The following is a 27436-nucleotide window of genomic DNA, read 5'->3' as shown; positions in this document are numbered from 1 at the left end:
TGGGTTTGTTCTAATGAGAAATGCAATGGACAGAATGGAGAAAACCGAGGCAAGCGTAATTGGACAAGTTTATTGACCGCACACTTCAATCTGCCGCACTTTGTGGAAGTTCAGACGGCCGGCGCGCCTCTCTCAAGCTGCTTACTTCAAAAAAAAAAAAGCAAGCAAACACACACAAACAGAAGGGGTGGAAAAAAGCGCTCCAGCATCCCCACAACAACAGGCTTTGTGCACATACACAGTTTGGCGAAGTTCTCGGTCACAAAGGAGGAAATGAATCCCAGGAATGGCGCGAGTGCATGTGCTTGCATGCGTGTGCAAATCAATGCAGGCCAGATAAGACCAAAGCAATCCAGCTCAGTCAAAAGAGTCAGTGGTGAGGGCGCAGTCAAGGGAATCCGCGTGGAAATTAAAATCACCTAGCACGCGGATCCCATTAGCGTACAGCCAAAAGCCAGGGAGAGACCTCTGACAATTCTGATGCAGCTCCAGAAATTGGCTTTGCTTAAAGACTAGAAAGAGGGACGGTGTGTAATGCCTGATGGCACGCTCTGTTCAGATGTTTGTGTGCAGAGATAAATGAACTAATGACTGATTTGGATGCAACAGAGCCGCACAAAGGGAGCCATAAACAGATTCATAATAACAAAGCAAGGCTCTGTTAAAAGGGCAGAAAGACAGACTTAGCCTTCCTCCACACCGAACTCAATCTCGCGGCCCATTTACCGAGCCAGTCCGCTCTATATAGGTCAAATATCTGCCACCAGTGATGAATGTTTTGCCAGCATTGCTGGAAAAAGGCCTCAGCATGTGAGCCCTGATATAACACTATCACTACACAAAGTAGCCTACGCGCCGGGTTTATGCGCTGTTTTTATAGATGCAGATAAAATCTAATGCTTGGTAGGAAGGCATCTGTGGTGCTGACAGCATGGACTTGTAAAAGATTGAAGAGGTTTAACCCTCACAAGGCGGCATCTGTGTGTATACATATACACACACATTATATATATATATATATATATATATATATATATATATATATATATATATATATATGCCGTCCTTGACCGTCATGCAATGGAGTAGTAAGGCATCTCCTTCCCTCCACTAGCCTGGGGTGGTGCCTTGAGCAAGTACTAGCAACCCCTCGCTCCCCCTGGTCAGGGTTATGACCAAAGACTGAACTCAGCAGACTGCATGGAAGAGGCCACCACCTGGTGGTTCAATGGGCAGGAAGGAGGACCCAGCAAAGTGTTTGTGGAGCGTGATCAGGGCACAGTGCAACACGTAGAACACTGTTGGCCATCCCCTGCATCTCAGCCTAGCTCTAGCCGTCTTGATTCTGTCTTGCCCCTGGACCCAGTTAGGTCAGGACAAGAGAGTGAGGCTGATGGCTATGCAACTCTCCCTCACTCTAATCCAAGTCATGGTCAAGTCATGACTTCAAATTCAAGTGCAAGTGGCGAAGCAGCAAGTGCAAAAACACTGAAAGCTGTAGTCACGAACCTGCACACAGGTGGCCCAGGGCATAGGGTTGATCTCTGCTGGAATGAAGCAGCAGCAGAGTTCGGCAGCCCCCTGGGTATCTGAGCAGCCCTGTTTAGGGGCTCACCTCCATGGAGGAAGGGGCTAGAAAAGGTGCACCAAACATAGCCTGCTTCACATCACCCTGGCCAGCACACCACGGCTGGTGGGGATCCCATTCAGTGGTCGAAATACAACAAAAAGATAGTGAAGGTACTCAACGTTGGCATGTGGAACGTCGACATGTGGGCATACCTTCAAAGCCCAGATTGGCCTCATCGGTCACCTCCATACCCACAACTGCCACCCACCAAATTGAAGTCATTTATAGTCCTCTTTGACCCTGAAGGATGAATATCATCATCAGTGTCAAAGGATGTTGTACTCGTTGTAGCCAAAATGGACAAGTCCAAGTCCTTGTGATACTCGAGTCAATTTTGACACGTCTGTAAGATTTGTTTGACTGCTCAAATAATTGTCTATGATGCAAATGGACAGGATATGCAGAATACCAGTTAAGCATCAAATATGGCTTTCAGTTCAGGGGAAAACTGTACCGTACATTTACAGTATTTGGAAGACCATGTCCGTTTAACATTGTGTTCATGCAGTTCCACCTTCGGACCCCGTGGTCGAGGGAGGGCCTGTTGTGCGTCTGAAAGCTCACACTCCTCATAACCTGACATGTCGGGCATCTGGAGCCAAGCCTGCAGCTGAGATCACCTGGTACAGGGATGGAGAGGTCATGCACACTGCAATCTACTCAAAGGTGAGCATGCACCCGGTCACAACTTGGCTCTTTTTCCTCAGCTTCTTTTTTTTTTCCTTCCCCTGTTCTGTTTTTCTCACCTCCAGCCTAAAAAGTTCTAAGATCAAATATTCATTTTTTTGCTCTCGTTCTTTCTGCTGCTGTAATGCATTTCTGTCACTGAGGTGTGAGTCTTTTTGCTTCTCGGTCTCCTTCGGTTGCACTCATTCCATCCTTGTGTCATCACGACCCCCATGCTCTTCCCCCAGTCCCACTTCTTCCCTTTTATTCTTTATAAATAATCCTTCTGTCTCACATACACCCCCTCCGATGTTCTGGCACTCCAGCATAAATGGAGCATGTTGAAGCGCAGACAGGCATAAGCGTCCGATACAGCAGAGTTTGTGCACAGAGAAAGAGAGAGTGCAAGCGAGAGGGAGGGGGAGAAGGAAAGCAAAGAGAGTGAGAGAAAGAGCAAGAGAGCGAGAATTCGGCGTCGACAATGCCGAAACACAATGGAGAACTCGGCAGAGCGTGAACGGGCATGAAAGTGTCACATTTGTCATGCTCTCTGACCACGCTAAATGACAGTAAACTGCACGCTTAAGAGGGCGGGAGCTGCAGGGAAGCAGAGAAGAGAGATTTAAAAAAAAAAAAAAGATAAAACAGACAGATGCAACACCAGAAGAAGAGATAGAAGGTAAAAGATGCTTGTTCGAGTGATCCAGAGTGAGGGATGAGTGACAGAAGGAGAGCAAAGAAGGACTGGTGAAGAGACAAAGAAGAGCAAAAAAGTGAAGAGTAAGCAGAAAAAAAATGGATAACGGACTCTTTTTTTTTTTTTTTTTAAAAGATGGAGATGAAGTGAAAGGGTGTCGACAAGCAGTGTTGCGATTCAATCTAGTGTAAAAATGCTCTAAGTGAACCAGAGGTGTGTCTGCCAGAGAGCGGGTTCATGCATCGATTTGCCGCCCCTCAGCTTCCCATAATGCCCCCGCACCACCTCCTCCTGATTTCCCAGAATGCCCCTGCACTGTCTTAACACCGCACCCAGAAAGCTGCCCCCTGCCAAAACTCGTGCTCCTCTCCCCACTTAGCTGAATCGATCGAGCCAAGCGCAATAAGCAGATTTAAGAGATGATGAGGAGCAGGAAGAGCTGATCGAGGGCTCGCCAGGAAAAAAATGTGCATGCAGCAAAATGGCATCATTAAACACACACACTCACCTGCCACGCTGAGGGAAAGCCAGCTCTAATCCCGCTCAACACTGCAACACACAGAGATGGCATTAAAGCCGAGATCGAAGAGTGTTTAGGGAAGTCTAACGTGATAAATGGGGTAATTGGATCTTCTTTGAATCCTTCCCATTTGAAGAGTGACGTAAAGACAATGGTATGTGTCTTCATTCTATACACACTCAAAAATCTGGCATAGAGAATACACCCATAATAGCCAGTGATTCAATATCCTACAATTTAAAGGAGGTCAGTTTTGATTGAAAAAAGTGCCAGATTTACTGAGACTCACTCACAGGCAAAGACACGCCTCAATCACACGACTCTCTGACAAAGGCCACGCCCACTCTAGTGGAACTGACAGGCACAGAGGCTACATCGCCTGTCCTGGGACTGACAGGCACAGAGGAAATCATTGCGCTTGCCTTGTTCTATACTGACCATTTGTCTCATCGCATTTTCCTTTAGACTCTGATGGAGGACGGGAAGAGGGAGATGGCGGTCAGCCTGTTGCCCCTAGTGCCTGATGACCGCGATTCGGGTCGGACCTACACCTGCAGGGTCCTAAACCCAGCAGCCCCGGCCGGACGCCAGACTTCCATCACCATCAATGTTCAACGTAAGTGCTCGAAGGATTCTTTGCAAAATCAAATCAAACCACAACAAAAAAAAAAGTGTCGTGCGTTGCATTTGGGATCAGGCGTAACATGGAACTGTTCTGTTTGTAGATCCTCCATCTGTCACTCTGTCCGTCCAGCCTCAGACCGTAATGGAGGGAACCAAAGTGCTGTTCATCTGCTCAGCCTCTGCCAGCCCGGAGATCACCGGCTACAGGTAAAAATAAATAAATAATATATTACACATACACAATCACCGGCCACTTTACCAGGAACACCCATCCACCTGCTGTTTGATGCAGTTCTCTAATCAGACGATCCCTTGATGCATAAAATGATGCCGATACTGTACAAATCAAGAGCTTCAGTTAATTAATGTTCACTTCAAACATGAGAACGGGAAAAATGTGGTCTCAAAAGTGTGACTTACTTTCACTGTGGCATGGGTGTTGGTTTGAGCCAGATGGACTGGTTTGAGTATTTCAGAAACTGCTGATCTGGTGTTTTCACACACACACACACACACACACACACACACACACACACAACAGTCTCTAGAGTTTACACAGAATGGTGCGAAAAAAAAAAAAACATCGAGTGAGCGACAGTTCTGTGGGTGGAAACAAACGTCTTCTTGATAAGAGAGGTCCAGCTGCCAGGAAGGATATAGCAACTCATATAATCACTCTCTATGACCGTGGTGAGCAGAAAAGCATCTCAGCATGCAACAGCAGAAGACCACATTGGGTTCCACTCCTGCAGCCAAGAACAGGGATCATACACTACGTTCAGACTGCAACCTGAAACGACCCATATCCGATTTTTTTGTTAGGCCGTTCACATTACCAATTATATGAGACTTGTATGCGATCTCCAATATGAACGGAAAACGACTCAAAAGTGTCCCGCATGCGCAAATTGACACGTAATAAGCACATCTACGTAATACGTAAACAAAAAAAAAGCGCACTCTTCAAGTTTGCAAGTAAAGCATGGAGATGAGGCGAGACCTGGCGATGTGGTTTTTGTGGCGGCGGCGGAACTCACACAATAATCTGATTAATGTGGGCAGCAGACTAATGAGACCGAAGGTGTCAAATTACTGGAAATTTCCAGAACAATCTTATAATCTTGTAATACAGGATGGTTTAACATCCAGGTCCCTACCAAATCCACCATTAGCTTGATCAATTCTATAAAAGTCTATTTAAATTCTGAAAACTGTACAAATGTTGTTGTTTTCCACCAAAGAGGCGGGATTAGCCAACGCAGAATAGTGACATTTGTCTCTTGTTGATGACGTGTAGGTGGCATGAATGCGACCTGTCCGGTCAGACTGCAGTCGCATGTGAAAATAACGGATATGCATCGGATTTAGGACCACATATCCAAGCGGCCTGGGTCGCATGTGAAAAAATCGGATCTGTGTCGTTCAGATTGTCAATAACAAATCGGATACAGGTCGCATATGGGCAAAAAAAATCGGATATGGGTCGTTTCAGGGTGCAGTCTGAACGTAGTCTTAGAATCAAGAACATGCATGTGTGAGAGAGAGAGAGAGAGAGAGAGAGAGAGAGTGCATAATCCCAGATTAGTGTTTTATCAGAGCAAGACTGGAATAAAGTCACAGAGAGGATTTGGATTACTGTTCAGCACTTGTTCACCAGTGAAGGCCAAAATCATATGGTTGACTTTCAGTTTGCTCATTAGGATGTAGGATTCAGAAATCTACAGTATTTCATACAAAAATTTCACACACACAACCAAAAAAAAAAAAAAAAGCCTGCCAGTTAATAAAACAATTATAAAAACCTACATTCGTATTTCAGTACTGACCGAATAAAACATTTCCAGTCTTATCTTTGTGTTTAAAATAAAGCTGTATCATCACTAAAGGAGAACTGAAGTCATTTTTAACTTGCTTTATTTCTTAACGTGTTCAATTACGTTTTCGGTTTTAGTAGCCTTATATCGTGACTCATATTGGTAACTAATTGCGATTAAATATGATACTTATCGGCCTATTCGGTTTTTAGCCGTGTTGAATTTAGTTCGTTTGGTCCACAGCAGGCGTCGCTTATCCGCGCGATCTTCACGAGACTTGTGCGAGACTTCGAAACGTGAAGTGTCAGCCAGGTGTCAGTGCTGCCATTTTGAAAACTGTTTTCCAAACGAAGTATTGCACAAAAACGAGTTTAAATGACGATTACTGCCTACTTTCCTGATTTCTATCAAAACAAACAAAACTTCCAGCTTGATTACGTCAGCATTCGAAAGAGGGCGCGCACGTCTTTTGACAACGCTGGCAGATGTTGACCACTTTGATTTTCCGCTGTACATTTTACTTCCGTCCTACGATGTCTCGCACAGGTCTCGACGAATCTCGTTTACGGCCGTTGCTTTGACATATGGACTGATATATTACATAGCGTATTTCAAACACTCGTAACTTGCTATAGCAGCGACAAAATAGCTATCAACAATGCATTCCGATATTTAATAAAATTAGATAAATAGAATTTTGATGATAAAAAAAATTTACATTCAGTTCTCCTTTAAGACGTTACCTGTCTCTGCTCCAATAGGTGGTCAAAAGGTGGCGTCCCTATCCCAGAGGCCAAAGGGGACAATCTGGAGGTGACGGTGGACTACTCATATTTCACAGACCCGGTGTCCTGCGAGGTGTCCAACTCTGTGGGAAGCACTAACGTCAGCACACTGGTGGACGTGCAGTGTATGTGCCCACACAACCAATGTCTTATCACACTCAACATGTCTACTGCAAACAAAAACAATTATGCAAATGTCATTTTCAGAATCACATATTCCTTTGATAAGGCTGTTTTCTTTTTCAAATAGCCAGCTGGGTGTACTTGAGATCCTCTCCAGTTAGCCTCTTGATTTCAAAGTTGAATTTTCAGCGCTGTTGGCACCAGTGATGTATCAAAGCTTGAATATAGCAGGTTTCGCTAAACCTGCATGTCCAGGCAGATTGCATCAAAAGCTGCATTCTCAGAAGACGTTTTCATTAGGGACACATGTTTCGTGCTATAATTGTGTGTGTTTTTTTAATGGAACTGGAACTCTGTCTTGTTCTCTCTGTAGTCGGTCCCAGGTTGTTATCGGAGCCTAAGCCGCAGACGGTGGACACAGGCATGGACGCGGCCTTCACCTGCGCCTGGACCGGCAACCCTCCACTCACCCTGGCGTGGACCAAAGAGGGCTCCAGCGTGGTAATACTACCTTCTCGTATATCACTTTGCTTATTTCATCCTAATGCTGAAAAAGCTGTTCATCGTTCGTCTTTTAAACGCCGAAACAACGTACGTCTGTTTGACGACTAATAACAGAGTTGCGATGACAGTCTGTATTGATTCATGATGTGAAGCTTTAGAAGAAAACACTAAGCTAATGGCAGCTGATCCCCTTCAGAATGGGGTGATGAGTTTCATAAAAGAGTGTGTAGCAAATTGCTGCTATCTTGGGCATTATCCTTGCGACGTCTTTAGAAGCGAGTGAGCGAGCGTGCTGATCGTCAGCCAGCTCTGGTATTTTGAGCTTGCTGTAGATCCTGTGCATCACACATCAGCCAAATATCTCCCGGGAACAACTCTTATGCCGGCTAATAAGATTTTGCAAAGAGCTCAAGAAAGCAACCAAGGAACAAAACTAAAAAGGGATGTGAGGTGAGGTGAGGTGGGGGTAAAGAGGCTGCAGTGGAGCGCTCGGTTAATTTCAGCGCTACACCTCCTCCATCTGTCTGTCCTGTACAAGCGCAGGGATCATCTCATCCTTGGGTGTGTTTGGTTCATTGCCACTGGATCCGGATTAATTGGCTAATTCGATGAGCGTCTGCGAGTGAAAAATCAAGGGGAGTTCTAAACGGATTAATCAGAGTGCAGCAGGGTTGGGCAGGGATGAGAGGGGAGGAGGGGGTTAACGAGGTACCATAGCATGCGATGCTCACACACCGGAGGCCAGAACGCTTGGTGAGAGATGGCGCCCGCTAGGAATCGAGCCCGCTCTGGGGGGGGAGGGGAGGGGGGAACACAGCTAGGTTTAATTAGAAGTGTGCTGGCTCTAAGGACTGAGGCCGGCACGCTTTAGACTGTAATTAAGACGGCGGCAGGCGAAATTACAGCTCCAGTCACAGCTCTCCCCTCGGTATTAGCAGCTCTAGAGTGAAGAGACGATTATGGCGACGATTGCCTCGCAGGGCTGCGCTGCTGACTGAAATAAACAGTAGGCTATTTGTTTTCTCAATTGGATCGTGCACATCCGACGGAAATAATGATGTTGGGATAAAAATGTTCGTGCAACGAGTGTCCAAATGGAGGAATTTTGCATGTAGATAATTATAACGATATTAGACAATCGCCTCGAGAGCTCTTTTCGATTCATAGCTGCAGATTTGGCCCAGATTTAGTTGAATAAAAACGAGCGACTGTATTGTATTGTCAGTCCACGTGAAGTAGGCGTGGTCTCCGTGCCTGCCAGTCTACATGAAATGGGCGTGGCTTCTGCTCGTCTTTCCCAACAAAGCATCAAAAAAGCTCGAAGTAATAATGCACAGTAGCTCGAGGTGTGTCAACTATTCTCATAGCATCACTAATGGCAGCTCCTTCTGAATGGCAGGTGCTCAGTAACAGCAACACACTGCACCTCAAGGCCGTGACTCAAGAAGACGCCGGGACGTACACCTGTAAAGCCATCGTCCCAAGGATTGGTGTGGCTGAAAGAGACGTCACACTCACTGTAAACGGTAACGTCTCTCTTTCTTTCTCGCTCTCTTTTTCGCCCTCCTCCTCCCTGTCCGTCTATCAGGTCTCAAACTACACATTAAAGTTATTTCGAGAGCGTAAATGAATGTGGACGTCAGAAACAGCTATTTTCTGTACTGGCTATTTCAGTCTTTCAAAGTCATTATTTCACATCTGCCTTCTCAGACACGCACTTCTGATTCCATCCAGCCCCTGTTTCAGACACACACACACCCTTCTGAGTAAACAGGAAACAAGCAGCATTCAAAGACACTTTCTTAGCTGTTCCATCAAATAAGTTCATAGATTAGCTATGAGATATCAAAAGTGGAAATATCTACCATTTACAAATTTTGACCTGTTGCTATGGTGATCGTCAAACCACCCGGAAACTACACTTTTCAGCTTTTTCAGAAAGACATCAGACCTAATAGTACTAAAATTCACCCAGTGGAAAATCCAGTTCACTGAAGGAGAAAGGAGTGCGAAAGATACATGTTTGTTTCTGGTATTAGTTAATTTGCCTTCGCAGCAACTTCTAGGGGAATTTTGACCTGTAAACTCACTGTACGTACAGTGGGATATTTATTACACAAGTTGTTAGCAGGGCGGCATGGTGATGTAGTGGTTTAGCACTGTCGCCTCACAGCAAGAAGGTCCGGGTTCGAGCCCCGGGGCCGGCGAGGGCCTTTCTGTGCGGAGTTTGCATGTTCTCCCTGTGTCCGCATGGGTTTCCTCCGGGTGCTCCGGTTTCCCCCACAGTCCAAAGACATGCAGGTTAGGTTAACTGGTGACTCTAAATTGACCGTAGGTGTGAATGTGAGTGTGAATGGTTGTCTGTGTCTATGTGTCAGCCCTGTGATGACCTGGCGACTTGTCCAGGGTGTACCCCGCCTTTCACCCGTAGTCAGCTGGGATAGGCTCCAGCTCGCCTGCGACCCTGTAGAACAGGATAAAGCGGCTACAGATAATGAGATGAGATGAGAAGTTGTTAGCATGATAAACCATAACGAGGGTTTTGTGGTAAAATTCTGGTTTCGTTTTTTTTTCCCCCCTTTCTTCTCCTTCTTCCCACTAGGGTTTTCTTAGCACTCTTTGTCTTGTTGGTACTCCTGCATCAGCCACAAAACAGCCTACTGGGGACATGTCCTAGCCACTACGTATAAACTATTGATGCTTTGGCTTGTGGCTAGTAATTGAAGGGCTTTTATGAAGATTGATGACATGAATTATCTGACACACAAGGGTATTTAAATCCAAAACAGGTTCATTTCCAGCTCAAAATGGATATCCTTCTGGGTGTTATTCGTTTTTGATCACTTTTCAGGAAGGGTGCCAATAATTCTGGAGCTGACTCGATATCTTGGCAACGATGTATTCCTGCTTTCAAAGTGCATCTTAAAAATGAAAAAAAAAAAACCCCGTTCTAACAGATACTGACTCATGAGACAGCACAGACAGATACCTTCTGTTTCAGGTAGGGTTTACATTAGACCGTATCAGCGGATCATCAGATTAATGTTTTTAAAAACGATTAGCGTGCACACAGCAACGCCAATACATGGATACGCTAATCACATGACTAATTAGACGGCACGTAAGTTGAAATGTAATGTGTAAATTTCTCCTCAGCGGCTCGGCTCCGCAGGCATCCTGCGCTCCAAATCACTCCGCCCTGAACAGCGAGTGCCCTCCGGAGGGTGCGCACTCCCCGGCCCTGCGCAGCTCACAGAGCGCGCGAGTGAAGCACACGAGCAGTGATTCGGGACTGAGCCGCTGTGTGTGTGATCTCAGTGCATATCGGGCATGCGCAAGTCACTTACCACTTGCAAGTGGAAGGATGGCAAGCCTAAAGACAATCATAACTACACAATGGGCAGTATTTGCATCAGTATTTGCAGTATTTTCATACTTTTATACTCTTTAATGAAAGGTGATACAAGGCGGAAGTCCGTGCCGTTTTTCAGCAGTCCCGTCACATGACCAACGCCAGCGAATCAGGAAGGTGGATGTCACAGTGACGTTGTCCAATGACGACGTCAGCTAGAGCTCAGCACAGCGTATCCGCGTATCCTCAATGTTTACACATCACCGGATCAGATACGAACTGGGTTGAATACGTGGGCCCTGGCGGATTCCCGTTTCCCGGCGTTTTAATGTGAACGGACAGTGCATCCGCGAAGAAAACGAGACAGATACGGTCTAATGTAAACTTGGCCTCAGACACGCCCACTTCTAGGTCATGAGACTGGAAGCTCAGAGATGCTTGTGTTTTTATGTGTGTAAACACACACATCCCTTTTCTGTGGTTGTTTCACACTGGTACAAACTTTTGCCTACACCCTGTCTCTTATCATCTCTCCCACTCTCTGTCTCTCTCTCCATCTCTCCAGGTCCACCCATCATCACGGCCGAGGCTACGCAGCAGGCTGTCAAACACGCCAAAGGAAAGCTAGAGTGTCTGGTGGGCAGCAGCCCTCCTCCTGACAAAATAGTGAGTTCGTCTCCCAGTGTGTGTGCGCACCCTGTCTGTGTGCTTGTTAGGCATCTTACTCTCACACAGCCTTGACATGCTTTTCCTCTATGCAGAGTCTGTTTAATTCTTCTTCCTGTATGTGTGAGTGTAGACGTGAGGTGTGTGAGGTATAGTGTTGCCCGTGTGGACATCACATGGCAGGATTCAACCTCCTGGCAAGATCCAAAGTGAAACTCTTCTATGTTCTTTCCCTTTCACTGTCCGATTCTGTTTTGTGCATTGCACTCACACATACACCAACCCCCGCCCACACACACCACCCCTTCTCCAACCAAACACACATACGCACGTCCGAATCCGTTGCATGTTGCTAGACGAAGAGGTCACTTTCTCTCGTTCACCTCCTGCCACTGCAGCATAATTAGAGTCGGTGGTGGAGAGAGATAGAATAAGAGAGAGAGAGAGCATGACTAGAAGGAGGATGAATGATGGATGTGATTCACAGTGAAGAAAGGAACAATAACAGTAAGAAAGAGAAACAGACGGTGAAAGGAGAAATACAGGCCAAGACGGATGGATAGAGCATAAAAGTGAGCGAGAGAGAGAGATCTCACTTTGAGAGTCTCGCTTAATCTCCTGATAAAGAGCTTCCTGTCTCTTTGGCAAAAAATCTAATTTACACAATTTCCCCTTTGCCTCGAAAGTAGTCCATCAGCCAAGATATGTCTAGTGAGCTTTTTTTTTTTCTCCAGTTTTGTACAATGAGCTCTAACCTTTAAAATCAATCAGTCAAATCAATCATCACACACTCACTCCAAAGTAATCAAGTTGTTCAGTAACTCCAACAGACTAAAGGTGATGATATACACGAGGCAACGTTTTGGGCAATATTGCCGGCAACGGGCAACCAGGTGAGACACAGGGCAGCTAATTAGGGCAACAGGTAATTGGCAACAACCAATCAGATAAGAGCAAATCTATCGCCAGGGAGACAGACATCGCAAAGATGGACACTGAACCATTTGCAGCTGGCACTTTCGTCTTGGCTTCAGCCTTTATTTTGCTCAAGTAAAAGGTGATGATGGCGGTACGGTGGTGTAGTGGTTAGCACTGTCGCCTCACAGCAAGAAGGTTCTGGGTTTGAGCCCAGCGGTTGACAGGGGCCTGTCTGTGTGGGGTTTGCATGTTCTCCCCGTGTCTGTATGGGTTTCCTCTGGGTGTCCCGGTTTCCCCCACAGTCCAAAGACATGCAGGTTAGGCTAATTGGTGGCTCTAAATTTTCCATAGGTGTGAATGGTTGAGAGGAGAAAACCTCAATAATAATCTAGTAAAGGGCAACGGGAAACCAGTACTGTAATGATCCCTAGAGACTGATGGCTTCAGCCGTCAAAGAGCGGCAATGTCACTGTAGTGATATCCCAAAATGGATGGAAAGGTGATGATACATGGGGTAACAATCTCTATTACAACTCACATAATAATTATAATAATCACGAGCTTCCCATGACTTTTCACTTGGCACAAGAGAGCAAACGTCATCCCTACCGGTACATATCTACCAATAACTTTCAGCTAACTATGTTCGCAAAAACCACTGCAAGTTAGCTAAATCCCATTCAATCTCTATGGAGAGGTGGTTAGCTAACAGCGGTTTAAACTTAGCCGAAAAAAAAATCGATGTCTTAATTACAACCTGAGCACATAAAATTAGATTTTTGTTGGTTTTCTAAGCGTTTGAGGAGGTAAATTCACCACATAACTTACTGGCATAAAAAGATACAAGTTGTCTGTCGTTTTCTTCGCGCTACTGCTGGAGATGCCGCTATCTTTGTTGAAAATTTCAGAAGCTCTCAGGTGGTCATGTGATTCGCTGCTAGCACTCTGATTGGATGATCTTAAAGGGCCCATGGCATGGTGGTTTGTTGATGCTTTAAACGGGATCGTGGAGGTTTCCGGATGTTATATCCGCAGCCTTTCTCGAAATGAACCCTCGGCATGTAAATATAGCCTCCTGGGAGAAAGCCCCATTTCAGCGCTTTTCCCAGTGCGTCGTTTTGCTAATGAGAAGCAGGAGGCGGGGAAGGGTAGAGGGTGGGGGTGGGCCATGGGGGGAGGGGGAGGGGCTTGACCAAGCTGCGCACGCGCACACATACTCGCTGCTATCAGCGCCTGTAGCCACGCTGCTAAGACAAAACCCCGTTCTCCCTCGAACTCCTTTCGTAAACTCAACGTGACGCCGAGAACAGAGAGTGAGAGTGTTCGGAGTGGTAGTTTACGAACGTATAATACCCTAGGCTTGAACACGCACTCCATAACCAAAGAGGATAGAAGCAGCAACTACAGCAACATATCGCTTATCCAACAGAAGACATGCATTGTGGAGCAATAGTCAAACATAAGCTCATAAGTTACAGTCAATTTCCAGACTAAACTCAGTTTAACAGAGCATGCTGCATGCTCTTTAGTTTTGTAGCGCAGATTACCTGGCTAACTGCAGGAAGCGGTTAGCCGCACAGCTAATGTAGCCATTGCTAGGCTAACGCACCGATTTTAAAACACGGCAAAACGACTTAACAGTTATACACTTACTTGTTCGGTGTTTGTGGCTGATGCGGCAGGGATGCTTGGTACGGACCCAGGCTTCAGTGACAGTTGATGTGCAAAACCTGCCCTGTACTGTCCCAAGTTGTGGAAACATTCCTCAGGAAAATGCTTCCGACAAACATACACCGTCTTAGGTAGACTCGACGGCGTATTATTGGAGTAAATAAAATTAAGCCACTGCGTCTTCAGGGGCTCTCCCGTCGGCAGTAAAAACAGACTCTTTTCTGTGTTGTCACATCCATGTACAGCGCAATTTCCATGTTTCGCTCGCTTAGGTGATGCCATGTTGTTGTGTCCTCTATGGTCTCCTCACTACAACTGGGCGGGGCAATCCATACAGTGGGTGGGAATCCGGAGGGGGGCGTGGGGATCATCTCCCTTGCTGACGTAGTAAAGGGAAGAGCTTATCAACGCGCCGTTTTGACGCGCCATTCTCAAATGTTGGGCATAGTTTGGTTTACACATTATGAAATTTCTAGCCACTGGGGTGACTTAAGAAGGTCAGAGGAACTCATTTTAACGTTAAAAAAAACCTCAGAAAGTGAAAATTTCATGCCATGGGACCTTTAATAAAAAGTTGCCCAAAATGATCAAAATCGTTCAGATAGAAATCATGTTCCCCGGTCTCAACGGGAAAGTGTCGACGTGCAATTGCCCGGCAACACTGCCCAAAAAGTTTCCCCGTGTATCATCACCTTTTCGAGGTTTGTTCACTTTTTGACATTGCATGACCCTGATATCTGTAAAAATGGACAATGCTGCAGAGCTAAAAACAATGGTAAAGTTCATTAGTATAAGTGTTCGCTACTTCGCCCAAAGCGGAGTGAATAATAATCAAAAGCTATAACTCTACCTAATTAACTCATTAACCTTGATTTTAATGTTCACATACGAAATGGAAGTATGATGTGCTTTATGTGCTGTCTAACCTCAGGTGTGGACGTTCGGGGACACGAGCTTGTCCTCTGGATCCTCGGGCCGTTTCTCGGTGCAGACGGTGACCAGCGACCACGGCGTCTTGTCGTCCCTCGTCCTGTCCGAGACGCTGGCTCAAGATTTCCAGCTGAGATACAACTGCACTGCATGGAACCGCTTCGGAACGGGCACGGTGCTCGTCATGCTCAAAGAACAAGGTGAGGGGGGAAGAAACAAAGAAAAAAAACAACAAAAAAAAAAAAACACAGGACTCGGTGAGAGGAGAACAGAAAGAAAGAAGGCAAGCGCTATGCCAATCTTTTAATCACTGTGCATACTCATGCATATTCATACAGTATATCCTCACTTTAATTATAAAAGTGAATGTGTAGCGATGCTCCTAAACCATTTTTAGCAGACGCTGTTATCCAGAGTGACATACAACATACCCAGAGCATCCTGGGGAGCAATTAGGAGTTAGGTGCCTTGGTCAAGGGCACTACAACCATCCCTACTGGTCCAGGGAATCGAACCAGCAACCTCGTGCTCCCAAAGCTGCGTCTCTAACCATTAAGCCATGGCTTCCCAACTGTTTAAAAAGTACTGAATGGCTTATTTAAATTAAAAACACGTTCAGGGTTCCTTTAAAACAAGACTTTTTTTTATCTTTATTTCACAGATGACAAGTTTTAAGACTTGCTTTTAAACTGCAGCTCAACTTTCCACATTTGTAATAAAGCGATGTAAGAAAGTGGAAGGTAACTAAGATGAGGAGAAGAAACGAAACTCTGAAACCACAGGTGGTTATATTCTGACATACTGTTTAGTACTCGAGACTGGACTGAGTTTGATCTTGGGCTAAAAGAAAAAGAGAGACATGGTGGGACTTGAGACAGGTTTTTAAACGAAGCATTGTTTAATCTCAGTGGGAGGAAGAGGAGGAGGGTGTAGTTGGGGATGCAGGAGGACACGGACCTTTTTTTTATGCCCATGTATATTCATCAGTCCTTGCATTAAGTATGGGTGAAGATGTAGAGATGCTCGAAAGTCTTCTTTTTTTTTTTTTGGGATACTCAGAAATATTAAAAGGTTTATTAAAACATGTTCTGGGTTACTTTAAGACCGGCCCTTTTTTGATCTTTATTTCACTTTCTGTTCTGCTAAATGGGGAACGAAATAATGAAAAGATGCAAAGTTTTAAGACTTGCTCTTAAACTGAAGTTCAGCTTCACCCGTTTCTAATTAAAGCATGTAAGAAACTGGAAGGCGTACTAGAAAGTAAGGAGAAGAAAAACTTTGAAACCACAGGAGGTAATATTCTGACTGCAGGAAGTCGAACTTTATGATGATCATAGTTTCACTTTTTATGGTGTTAAATGGGAAGGAAAATGTACTTAAGACATGTTTTTAAACTAAATAATAGTGTTGTATAACCAGGGTGCAGTTGGGGCCACAAGAGGACATGCACCCTTTTTAATTTGCATACTCATGAATATTCATAAATACATGATTAATTATAATTGTGAATTCTTAAGCTTTTGAAAATATTTAAATAATATTGGCTGGCTTTTTATTCGTGGTCTATCAGATATATTCCATTCAGCTAGCATGATATTGAACGAGTCGAAGACTCGTTCAATATCATGCTAGCTGAATGGAATATATCTGATAGACCATGAAAAAAAGCCAGCCAATATTATTTATTATTATTATTATTATTATACATACACACTCTCCTCATATCAGCATTCTTGAAGGCCAACACGAGCTTACCCATGACTCGGTGCTGTTAGCACAGCAGACCAATTGCCTTCTCGCCAGCATAGTGTTAGCGCAGCCAAGCCAAATATTATGTTCGCTGTGTAATTTACTTAGTTACTTTTAAAATCAACATCGACAACTAACCACAGCGGAACGACCTGGCAGACAAAATTCTCTCAAAATCTTCTGCTTTTAACAAAACAAACCTCGCAGCCATGTTTGTTTACAAGCAGTCACTCGCTAGTGTGGAGGTTTTACATCACCGACGTGTCTCTTTTCCAGTTTTTTTTTTATGTCTGTTGGTATGTTTTTCTCTTGTAAATATGCATGAAGAATATATAAAAATGTTTTAGTAGCCTTTCGGATGTTCAGCGCGTCTTCAGTTTATCTATTTAGCGCTTAAATCTAGCACTGGATTAGCCTCGTCTTCTCTCTTACCCGAGGACAAAGAAATGATTCTGTGCATGTACAGCAGAAAAGTTTTGTCATTGGATTTTCGCATGAGTTCGACGTGTGACGTCGTGTTGTCTTGACAGTGTGCAATATTATAACAATATTGCATGCTCATTTTCCATCGGGGAGAGTGGTGTAATACATGGAGGATAAGTGATATGATAACAATATTGTATGCCATCAATAAACCCACTAGAAGGGAATCGGATACATGTTTTTATTCCATGGAAAAAGTGGCCCGTATGTATAATATTATTATATGTTCTGGTAAAAGGAAAAAGAAGTGAGAATGAAAAAGATGCAAAGTTTTACGATTTTTCTTTGAAACCAAAGTTCAGCTTTGAACATTTTGTAATAAAACAAGTTAAGAAACCGAATGACAGCTAAGATATGAAGAAGGGAAAAAAAACCCTCCAAAACCATTGGTGGTAATATTCTGGCATGCTGTTTAGTACTCAAGACATGAGTTTGTTTGATCTTATGCTAAAAGAGAGCAGAAATGATGAGACAGAATAAAATGATGCAAAGATCTTTAACATAGACTTTTAACCTGAAGCTGAGCTTTGGACATTTGTTATAAAGGAGCTTGGAAATGACTGGAACATGCGCTGAAAATGTTAATTAGGAACGGGAGTACTGTAGGAGGAAAACGGCTTCAAATGTAAACTGCAGCTTTCGTACAGAATGAACAAAAAATCAACATTTGTATGGTGCTTTTAACAACTGGAACTGTCACAAAGTAGCTTCATAAAAATCCAGATGTAAATTAGAGCTCGAGAGAGCAGTGGGGAGTAAAAAAAAAATCCCTGAGATGATAGTAGTGTAGCCCTGTGATGACCTGGCGACTTGTCCAGGGTGTACCCCGCCTTTCGCCCGTAGTCAGCTGGGATAGGCTCCAGCTCGCCTGCGACCCTGTAGAACAGGATAAAACGGCTACAGATAATGAGATGAGATGAGATGATAGTAGTGTGACAGTGTATAAGGGTCATGGTAGGTTTAAAAAAAAAAATACAGAGCTGGGGGAGGGAGGTAATATTCTGGGGGGTGGGGGGGTGGGGATTTCCGAGATTTAAAGTCACAAATTTACAAGAAACAAAACTAAAAAAAAATTTTTTTTTTTTTTTGTCAAGGAACCACATTGCTTTACTTTGCACAGCCGGATCAACTTTATCTCATCACAGCAGATGCAACAAGTCTAAGAAATGCAGACTTTCCTCCTCGATAAAATAATTAACAATTATTCCACGAAATCGAGTTGTACATGAGCTGAGGGCTGACGAGATTGAGTGGAATAACTGTTTTATTCTATCCACATTCACTGGATTTTGAGAAACGGCGCATTTTTAATTTTTGCAAATTTGATAAATAAAAGCGTTATACAAAACGTCCGACAAAATCATTTCCACTTAGGCAAGGTGAGGCAAGTTTATTTATATAGCACATTTCATACACAGTGGCAGTTCAATGTGCTTTACAGAAGTAAAAGCAAAACAATAAACAATAGAAAATAAAATTACATAAAATAAATGGGGAAGAAGAGAGAAAAGAAAATAATAAGAATTAAACAATAGTAGAAATAAAATAATAAAATAAAGTAAAAGTTCAGTAAAAAAAAAAAAAAGTAAACAAACCGGCGAAATGACAGTTGCAATTTGTGAAAAATGCGATAATAATAATTCTTGAAAAATAAAAAAGATACATTTTTACAATCAAATACTTTTATTCCATATTTTGTTGCTTTTTTTGGAATTTTTGCGGTTTTATTTTCAAGTAGAGTTTTTGTTTCGTCCTCGGTTGGCTCAGCAACACGCTCCACCATTTTGTTTTTCTCTACTCACGGTATGTGAGCCGATATCTAGTAGTAGAGTAGCCAATCAGAGCGCACGATCGCTAATATCCAGTGAAAGTCTCATCTCATTATCTCTAGCCGCTTTATCCTTCTACAGGGTCGCAGGCAAGCTGGAGCCTATCCCAGCTGACTACGGGCGAAAGGCGGGGTACACCCTGGACAAGTCGCCAGGTCATCACAGGGCTGACACATAGACACAGACAACCATTCACACTCACATTCACACCTACGGTCAATTTAGAGTCACCAGTTAACCTAACCTGCATGTCTTTGGACTGTGGGGGAAACCGGAGCACCCGGAGGAAACCCACGCGGACACGGGGAGAACATGCAAACTCCGCACAGAAAGGCCCTCGCCGGCCACAGGGCTCGAACCCGGACCTTCTTGCTGTGAGGCGACAGCGCTAACCACTACACCACCGTGCCGCCTCCAGTGAAAGTGAATAGAATAAAAAAAAGGAATAAAAGCGCTAATAGATTTTCAACTACATTTCTCAGAGTGCACTGCAGCCAGCAAGCATGTGGTTGTTGCGCTTTGTGGCTGCAACAGGAGATGAATGATGTATAAACTACACAGCTTTGTTTCTCCATGTCCTTTTTCCATCTGAGCTGTTTATAAATGTATAATTATTGTGCGAGAACAGTTTCCTGTTACTTTCAGTGCATTAATTCTTCTCATTCATCCAAATCTCTGTTACTTTGAAATGGTTGAGCCGAGACTAAAATCATACACTACTGCTGGCATATTATGCTGACGTTTAATACAGTAGTGAAAGAAGAGCCAAAATCTGCGTTCAAATGTCCATACGAAGTGTATTGGTTACATTTATTATGTCCAGCTGCATGAAACTCCTTTTCTCTGCCTTTTAGCCTGGCTGAGTTGTGACAGGCACTTCTCCAGAGTCAGCGCCACACCAACAGATCCAAAAAAAAAGGCCCTCTAGTAGTGCGCTTATCTTAATTATACTCCGGCAAATCAATATCGTTTAATCAGGAGATGGAGTGCCTAATGAATACATCTGCCCCATAACACAGATATAGATTTTGAGCCTAGCTTAATTTGATTCGGGGGCCGCTGGGTGTCCCTGTGTACCGTTCAGCCGGGCCTCGGCTCGTTGCACGTCCTGCACCGGAGGCCTGAGTTTGTTTAAGTAAGGCTGAGCGTATAGTAGTCAGTCGTGGGAGACAGTGGAAAGAAGTGTGTCTCAGGAGAAATACAGCGAGCGATGCTATATCTCCTGCAATCTCTAATTAAATTAGCGTCAGGCAGCTCGGTACGTGTCAGGCCTGGTTAGCCCCCTTCCAGCTGAGATTAAAGAAAATTCTCCAGGCTCGGGAACGCCACGCTGGATGAATTTCTATATGCAGAGCTATGAGCAGCGACAGGAAGACAGACTGTTTTGAAGCATACTGGCCAGTAGCGTAGTTCACTCCAGATCCTCCGGAGGATACGGCAAGGCTCGCTAGATGTCTCATCCACGCTTCTGTAATGAAACGCGATCATTCTGAACATTTTTCAACATCTCAGGGCTGATTTGGCATTCGAGAAATGCGACCCTGTGTACAAATCAATTACGATTTAAAAGGGCAAGTTGGGGAAATAAATTTACTTTGCAGTTTTTGTGAACGAGTGTTGTTTTTACACGCTGACCCAGCTGGAAATCAGGCTGCACCATTTCTCTGAGCGTGTGTTTCTTTCTCTGTTCCAGAAGCACTGCCCTTGCTCATCATCATTGGATCGTCTGTTGGAGGCGGTTGTGTTTTCATCGTTTGCGTCATCACCCTGGCGTCCATCTGTTGCCGCCATGCTGCTAAAGGTGAGGTTGTGGGTCAGGAGTTGGACTCGATTCATAGATTTGTGTCCAATACGAAAACGAAAAAGCAAAAGAAAGCATTTAGTATGAAAAAAAAAAGAATCAAAACAAACTGAATTGTAGCTTTGTATTCTAGCAGATTCAGCGCAACTGACTGGCGCGTATGTCAGAAAATGGCACCCAATGAGTTGGCAGCATGTTAAAGAAAGTAGCGTACATGTTAGTATTAAAACTTTCAAAGTGAAATATTTTTCTCAAAGGAGTTTCAAGATCAGTGAAACAATCTGATCAGTGAAAGTATTGATCACTCACCTCATTGCCATTCTTCATACAGATGATCTCGTCATTAATCTTGCGCTCTCTGTCTCTTCTCTGATCTGCTTGTAGGTAAAAAAGGAACGCGCCTATCCAAGAGTGACATCCGCGTTCAGATTGTACACAGTGACCACAACGCAGCCCGTGGGAACGATGACGAGGAGGATGTGAAGGAACCGATGGTGATCAGCTCTAATAACGTTGCATTAAATGCATTATATATACAAAATAAATACATTTAGGCGGCACGGTGGTGTAGTGGTTAGCGCTGTCGCCTCACAGCAAGAAGGTCCTGGGTTCGAGCCCCGGGGCCGGCGAGGGCCTTTCTGTGTGGAGTTTGCATGTTCTCCCCGTGTCCACGTGGGTTTCCTCCGGGTGCTCCGGTTTCCCCCACAGTCCAAAGACATGCAGGTTAGGTTAACTGGTGACTCTAAATTGACCGTAGGTGTGAATGTGAGTGTGAATGGTTGTCTGTGTCTATGTGTTAGCCCTGTGGTGACCTGGCGACTTGTCCAGGGTGTACCCCGCCTTTCGCCCGTAGTCAGCTGGGATAGGCTCCGGCTTGCCTGCGACCCTGTAGAAGGATAAAGCGGCTAGAGATAATGAATGAATGAATGAATAAATACATTTAACAGTTATTCCACAAAATCGAGTCGTACATGAGCTGATAGCTGACGAGGCGCGTAGCACAGAGTTGTCTATAAGCCATGTACGACAAGATTGAGTGGAATAACTTTTATTCTATCCACATTCACTGGATTTTGAGAAACGGAGCATTTTTATTTTTTAAATTCGGTAAATAAAAACTTGATAAAAAATGTCCGACAAAATCATTTCCGCTTAGAATGTAAACAAACCGGCAAAATGACAGTAGCAATTTGTAAAAAAAAATGCTATAATAATAATAATAATTCTTGAAAAAGATGCATTCTTACAATCAAATACTTTTATTCCGTTTTTTTTTTTTTTTTTGGGGGGGGTGGTATTTTTTGGAATTTTGCTTTCAAGTAGAGTTTTTATTTCATCCTTGGTTGGTTCAGCAACACACTCCGCCATTTTCTTCTTCTTTAGGGTTTTTTGGAGGTTGCCAAACCAACTTAAAGGTGCATTATCACCACTGACTGGGCTGGAGTGTGGAACAGGAGATTTTTTTTTTTCTTTTGGGGGGGTATATTCTTTTAGCTATTTCTGTTTCTTTTAAAGACTTGATAAAGTGATATATCTGACTTGATGCACTCCACCATTTTGTTTTTCTCTACTCACGGTATATGAGCTGATATCCTAGTAGTAGAGTAGCCAATCAGAGCGCACGATTGCTCATATCCAGTGAATGCAGATAGAATCAATAAAAATTAGTTCTTCTGATTGTTTTGCAAAGCATAGGAGAAATTTTAGCTTGTAATGTCAAAGATTTCCCCAGTTTCTGTCTGTGCCTCAAAGAAAATACTCCAAGCTCATAAAAGTATTACACAAACTTGAACTTTAAAATCTTTTTTTTTTTTTTTAGCATTCGAGCTGTTTGAAGACTTTATTCTTGGGCACACTCACAGTATGAGCATCCTAATGAGAGCTCAGCTGGCTTGCAGCAGGGTGTACGTGTGTGCGCGCATATTGCAGTGTGTAACCAACCTGTGTGTGTGTGTGTGTGTGTTTCATTTCTATCAGGCTCCCAACAGCAGCGAGTCTCCCGGGACGTCACGCACCGAGCACAGCGATCTGCTGGAGGAGGAAGATGACGAAAGATCAGATATTAAGGTTAGGTTTATATAAATGCTTTCATTAGTAACGTAGCCGACTATTTGGGTGCCAAAAGTGTTTGTTCAATTTGATTTACTGTAACTTTAAAATGCAGATTGAAAGAAAAGTTCCCTAAACAAAGGTTTCGTGTAAATTTGCATTACACTGCTACGTTCAGTGATGTGAATACAGCTCCACTCAGACAACACACACCTACTGTATGCATAGATGGAGGATGGTAAAATTCAGCAATGATACACAGTCTAATACACGATTTTACACTTTTCTTTCGAAACAGGACACCTCACAAAACAGCAAAAGTGCTTCTGAAGCTGTCGGAGGGGAAACCAGATGATATTTTATTAGTGTATTATTCAGAAATCTTTCACAATCTAATATACTCACTCTGTGGGGTTCCACATAGATGTTAACAGTGATATGATTGAGGATCATTGCTGCTGAAATGTGCACTATAGCAGAACTTATCAAAGATAGATCCGTGTACGTGACTTATACAGAATTGGACTGTCCAATGTTCGATGAATGGCAAGAACTCCACAGGACGACTGCTGACCAGATAACATTTGAGTAGTAGATCATTCCCAGCACAGCAGACGTGCTCGTTAAATTTAATAAATGATCAGGCAAATACCAATTTATTAATAATTTATGTACGTTTATTAACAGAGGAACCCAAATTTCAGGCTGTATATGACCAGCTTTTTTTCTTCCCCCTCACCCAGCCCTCCACATGCACTGAAGAAGAGAAAGAATGAATCTATACTCTCGTTCTCACTTGAATTTGAATTTTCAATTCTGATTGGTCAGGATGTACTCCATAAATGGTAACTCTGACCGTGATATGCTGTTATTGGAAAATAATCAGGGTGGTGACAGTAATTGTGGTAATTGTGTTTCGTGGACCGTCACACCACATCATACGTACCGCCTTACTGTTGATTATTTCCCTAGAACAGCAAGCCCCCAAGTGTTTTACAACTCTCATTCCAAAAAAGTTGGGACGCTGTGTAAACTGTGTAAAAATATATGCTTATTTTGAATTTGATGTCAGCAACATTTCAAAAAAGTTGGGACAGGGCCATGTTTACCACCGTGTTGCATCACCTCTACATTTAACAAAACTCTGTAAACGTTTGTGAACTGAGGAGACCAATTGCTGTACTGTAGTTCTGAAAGAGAAATGTTGTCCTATTCTTGCCTGTTCTTCCTATTCAGTTGCTCAACAGTTCGGGGTCTCCTTTGTCATATTTTGCACTTCATTATGTGCCAAATGTTTTAAATGGGAGACAGGTCTGGACTGTAGGCAGGCCTGTTTAGCACCCAGACTCTTTTACGATGGAACCATGCAGTTTTAATATGTGGATTTGTGGATGCAGTAATGAACTGTTTTCATAAATGATAGTTTTCTGAAGTGTTCCTGAGCCCATCCAGTGATTTCCACTACAGACACGTGTCTGCTTTTAATGCAGTGTCGCCAGAGAGCCTGAAGATCACAGGCATCCAGTGTCAGTTTTCAGCCTTGTCTCTTGTCTACAGAGAGTTCTCCAGATTCTCTGAATCTTTTTATGTACCATAGATGATGTGATCCCCAAATTCTTTGCAATTTTACATTGAGGAACGTTATTCTTAAATTGTTGCACTGTTTGCCCACGCAGGCTTTCACAGAGCGGTGAACCCCTCCCCATCTTTACTTCTGACAGACTCCGCCTCTCTGGGATGCTCTTTGTATACCCAATCATGTTACTGACCTGTTGCCAATAAACCTTTTTTTTTTTAGCGTTACACTTTTCCCAGTCTTTTGTTGTCCCTGTCCCAACTTTTCTGAAATGTGTAACTGACATCAAATTCAAAATGAGCATATATTTAAAAAAAAAAAAAAAATTCAATTCCTCAGTTTCAACATTTGATATGTTGTCTTTGTACTATTTTCAATGAAATATAGGGTTTCCATGATTTGCAAATCTTCACATTCTGTTTTTATTTATGTTTTACACAGTGTCCCAACTTTTTTTGGAATTGGAATTTAGTTCTTACTTATGCTTCAAATGTCTGGAGTTTGATTAAAAAGAAGTCACCTTCTGCAGCTTGCACAGTGTCCAATGTATTCTGTTTCTCAAGGCCATGTGGACTAATTAATGTAAGAATTATGCATCTGGTACTAAAATTAAAGATGTATATAGGCTCTGGGTTTTTATAAATCCAGAGGTTCTAGAGATCCTTCTTTCAGGAATAATGTCCAACATTAGAGGTTTTTTTTTTCTTTAACAGAATTAAAGAATTGTTGAATGTGGTCACTTACCGACTTGTTCTTTGTATTAATGGTATCTTTTCTCTCCACCCAGGACCCCACAAATGGCTACTACAACGTCCGAGGTCATGATGATCGCCATGTTGCCCGCACTGGCTTTTCAGAGTTTGTCCCAACCTCGCGGCCTGTTTACACACCATGCCAACTTCCATCTCCAGGCCCATTGTACAGCCAGACCACCACCACCACCACCACCACCACCCAGCCACGTGTCTATGACTTCTCCAACCGCTATGCCACCACACCAGCCACCCGGACCACCTATGAGCAACAACCACAACAGCAGCAACAGCCACAACAACAACCACAACCACAGCCACAACAGCAAACAACTCCCACAATGTACCCACCTGACCCGCTGTACCTGCCCAATACTTATGGCCGCGCCTTCACCAGCTACGTCAAGCCCGCCTCCTTTGACAAAGTGGACACTTTTGAGCAATCAGATCAGGCCAGCAAGGTGTCCGGGTCGTCCCGCTTCTCCTACGCATCCTCGCAGCAGTCCGACTACGGACGGCCGTCCCAGCAGCGCATGCAGACTCACGTGTGAGCGCTAGACTTGCAGAGGGTGCCAAGTTTGATCATTGAAGGAATTTTCCCTCGATTTAAAGTGCACATTGGGAGTCAGATTCGGATGGTCCTGCTTGAGCTTTAGGATAACTCTTCTGCTCCCATACACGTGTCACGTCTGGATTGTCTAAGCTAATTTTATTGTCTTTAGCTTTGTCTACTAGCTGAACTTATGGTGAATGAATGCCATCATTTTGTAATCTCACTTACTGAGGGAACGTGAGGATGCTTCAGCATCTCCGAATGGTCTGTGATGGGAATCATAGACTCATCAAATGAACTAACTTTTGTAAATGAGAAGCTTACGCTGGACCACAAGTCAAAAAAAAAAAAAAAAAAAAGAAGAAAAAAAATGTCTCGTGCTGGCATGCTGAAGGAATCGTAAGCACATTTTGTGTGTCATTGACAAGAGGACTGAACTCCAACAAGAATTCAACAGATAAACTGAGACAAAGTGGTGGAAATTATGGCTCTTTTATGAAAGTGTCTTCTGTTGTTAAGGTATTTCTAAAGAAGGAAAAAGGGACTTCTGGAAAATAAAAGGATGTAATGAAGAGAGAGATGCGCTTTAGTTGCATTTTCCCTCTGATCAGCAGAACAAAGAGAGAAGAAGCCCTAATGAAGATGCAACCCAGACACAAGAGGCATATTTTGCACCCTGAAATGGCATGTTACTGGTTTTGGGGTGCAAATGGAAGGTGCCTCGGGCGTATTGAGAAGCTGGTGGCAATCTGAAACTGCAAAATCGACATGCAGTAATAATTTAGCGACTGTGAGTTTACTAAAAGTGCGGGCTGAGCCGTTCTGTCGAAAGTAACACAATCAAGCATCTCTGCCATGTTTACACACAATTAAAAGGTAGAACACAATGCTCCTGATAAACGAGTGTAAAAATTCAGGGGTAAGCCCTCTCCTCTTGTCTGTTGCATGCAGATGACGTGTCTATGTGAACGTATCGAGCATTTCTTTCCATGTCCATTCCTTGTGTGAGACATTGCTTTACTGCACCTAATGCCATTTGATCGTGCTAATCCCGATGACCGGGTTCCTGTACTGCCATTTTTTTCTTCGGGCCTGAGTGATTTCCATTAGGGGGGGGAAAAGTAAATTCACAAAGTGAACTGTGCCGAAAAAACACATCGCTTGTCTTTATTTTTATACTTTCTATAAGCCTTAATGTACAGTGTGTAAGCTGCTCAACTGTAAAGTACATTTATATTATGAATGCGTCTAAACATATATCTAATTTGATTTGATTTGTTTTGATTTTAACACAGCATTTTTAGCTCAATTTTTCTCCTCGTAAGCCTGAATTCTTCATCATTCATGGGGTTGTGTTTCTTTTAGACACCTTTTTTTCTTTTCTTTTTTAAGATTATGCATCGAGGTTTTACTTGCTAAAATGAGCTATTGTTGCTTGTAACTTTGTACACATATTTATATTTAAATAAAACCATTTCAAATAAAAAGCAGCTGTGACTGTGGTGTGTTTTCTCAGACATTTGATACAATGAGCCATGTTATTCGCAGAAGCAGAGTTGCGAAATTGCAAAATGAACTAGCAGCTTTCACTGGGAAAATTTAACACACACAACATGTGTCAAAGTATATTACGACTCGAGACTGGAAAACCAGATAGGAGTGTTGAAAATATGTTTCGTCACTTTTATTTTACAAATGAAGCGGTTATGCCTCCAATTCAACTAGCTAGCTACTTATGTGGATA

The 27436-nt window shown here is 43.4% G+C and overlaps 1 protein-coding gene across 1 annotated transcript in view; it reads left to right on the top strand.

Annotated features, from left to right (window-relative positions):
* kirrel3l (kirre like nephrin family adhesion molecule 3, like) overlaps window positions 1-27036 on the top strand; it is an 82697-nt gene extending 55661 nt beyond the window's left edge. Inside the window, exons 4-15 of the mRNA XM_060897685.1 lie at window positions 2139-2296; window positions 3979-4129; window positions 4239-4344; window positions 6713-6861; window positions 7233-7360; window positions 8763-8889; window positions 11281-11381; window positions 14902-15100; window positions 20655-20762; window positions 21147-21256; window positions 22740-22829; window positions 25175-27036. Of these exons, the coding sequence (XP_060753668.1) occupies window positions 2139-2296; window positions 3979-4129; window positions 4239-4344; window positions 6713-6861; window positions 7233-7360; window positions 8763-8889; window positions 11281-11381; window positions 14902-15100; window positions 20655-20762; window positions 21147-21256; window positions 22740-22829; window positions 25175-25690 (1943 nt within the window). The 3' untranslated portion in view covers window positions 25691-27036. The remainder of the gene's footprint in view (window positions 1-2138; window positions 2297-3978; window positions 4130-4238; window positions 4345-6712; window positions 6862-7232; window positions 7361-8762; window positions 8890-11280; window positions 11382-14901; window positions 15101-20654; window positions 20763-21146; window positions 21257-22739; window positions 22830-25174) is intronic.
* Window positions 27037-27436: the final 400 nt, after the last annotated feature.

Source organism: Neoarius graeffei, chromosome 17 (genome assembly GCF_027579695.1).
Source record: "Neoarius graeffei isolate fNeoGra1 chromosome 17, fNeoGra1.pri, whole genome shotgun sequence".
Lineage (NCBI taxonomy): Eukaryota > Metazoa > Chordata > Actinopteri > Siluriformes > Ariidae > Neoarius > Neoarius graeffei.
Note: the sequence above shows the minus strand (reverse complement) of the source record. Positions and strands in the feature narration are given on the sequence as shown.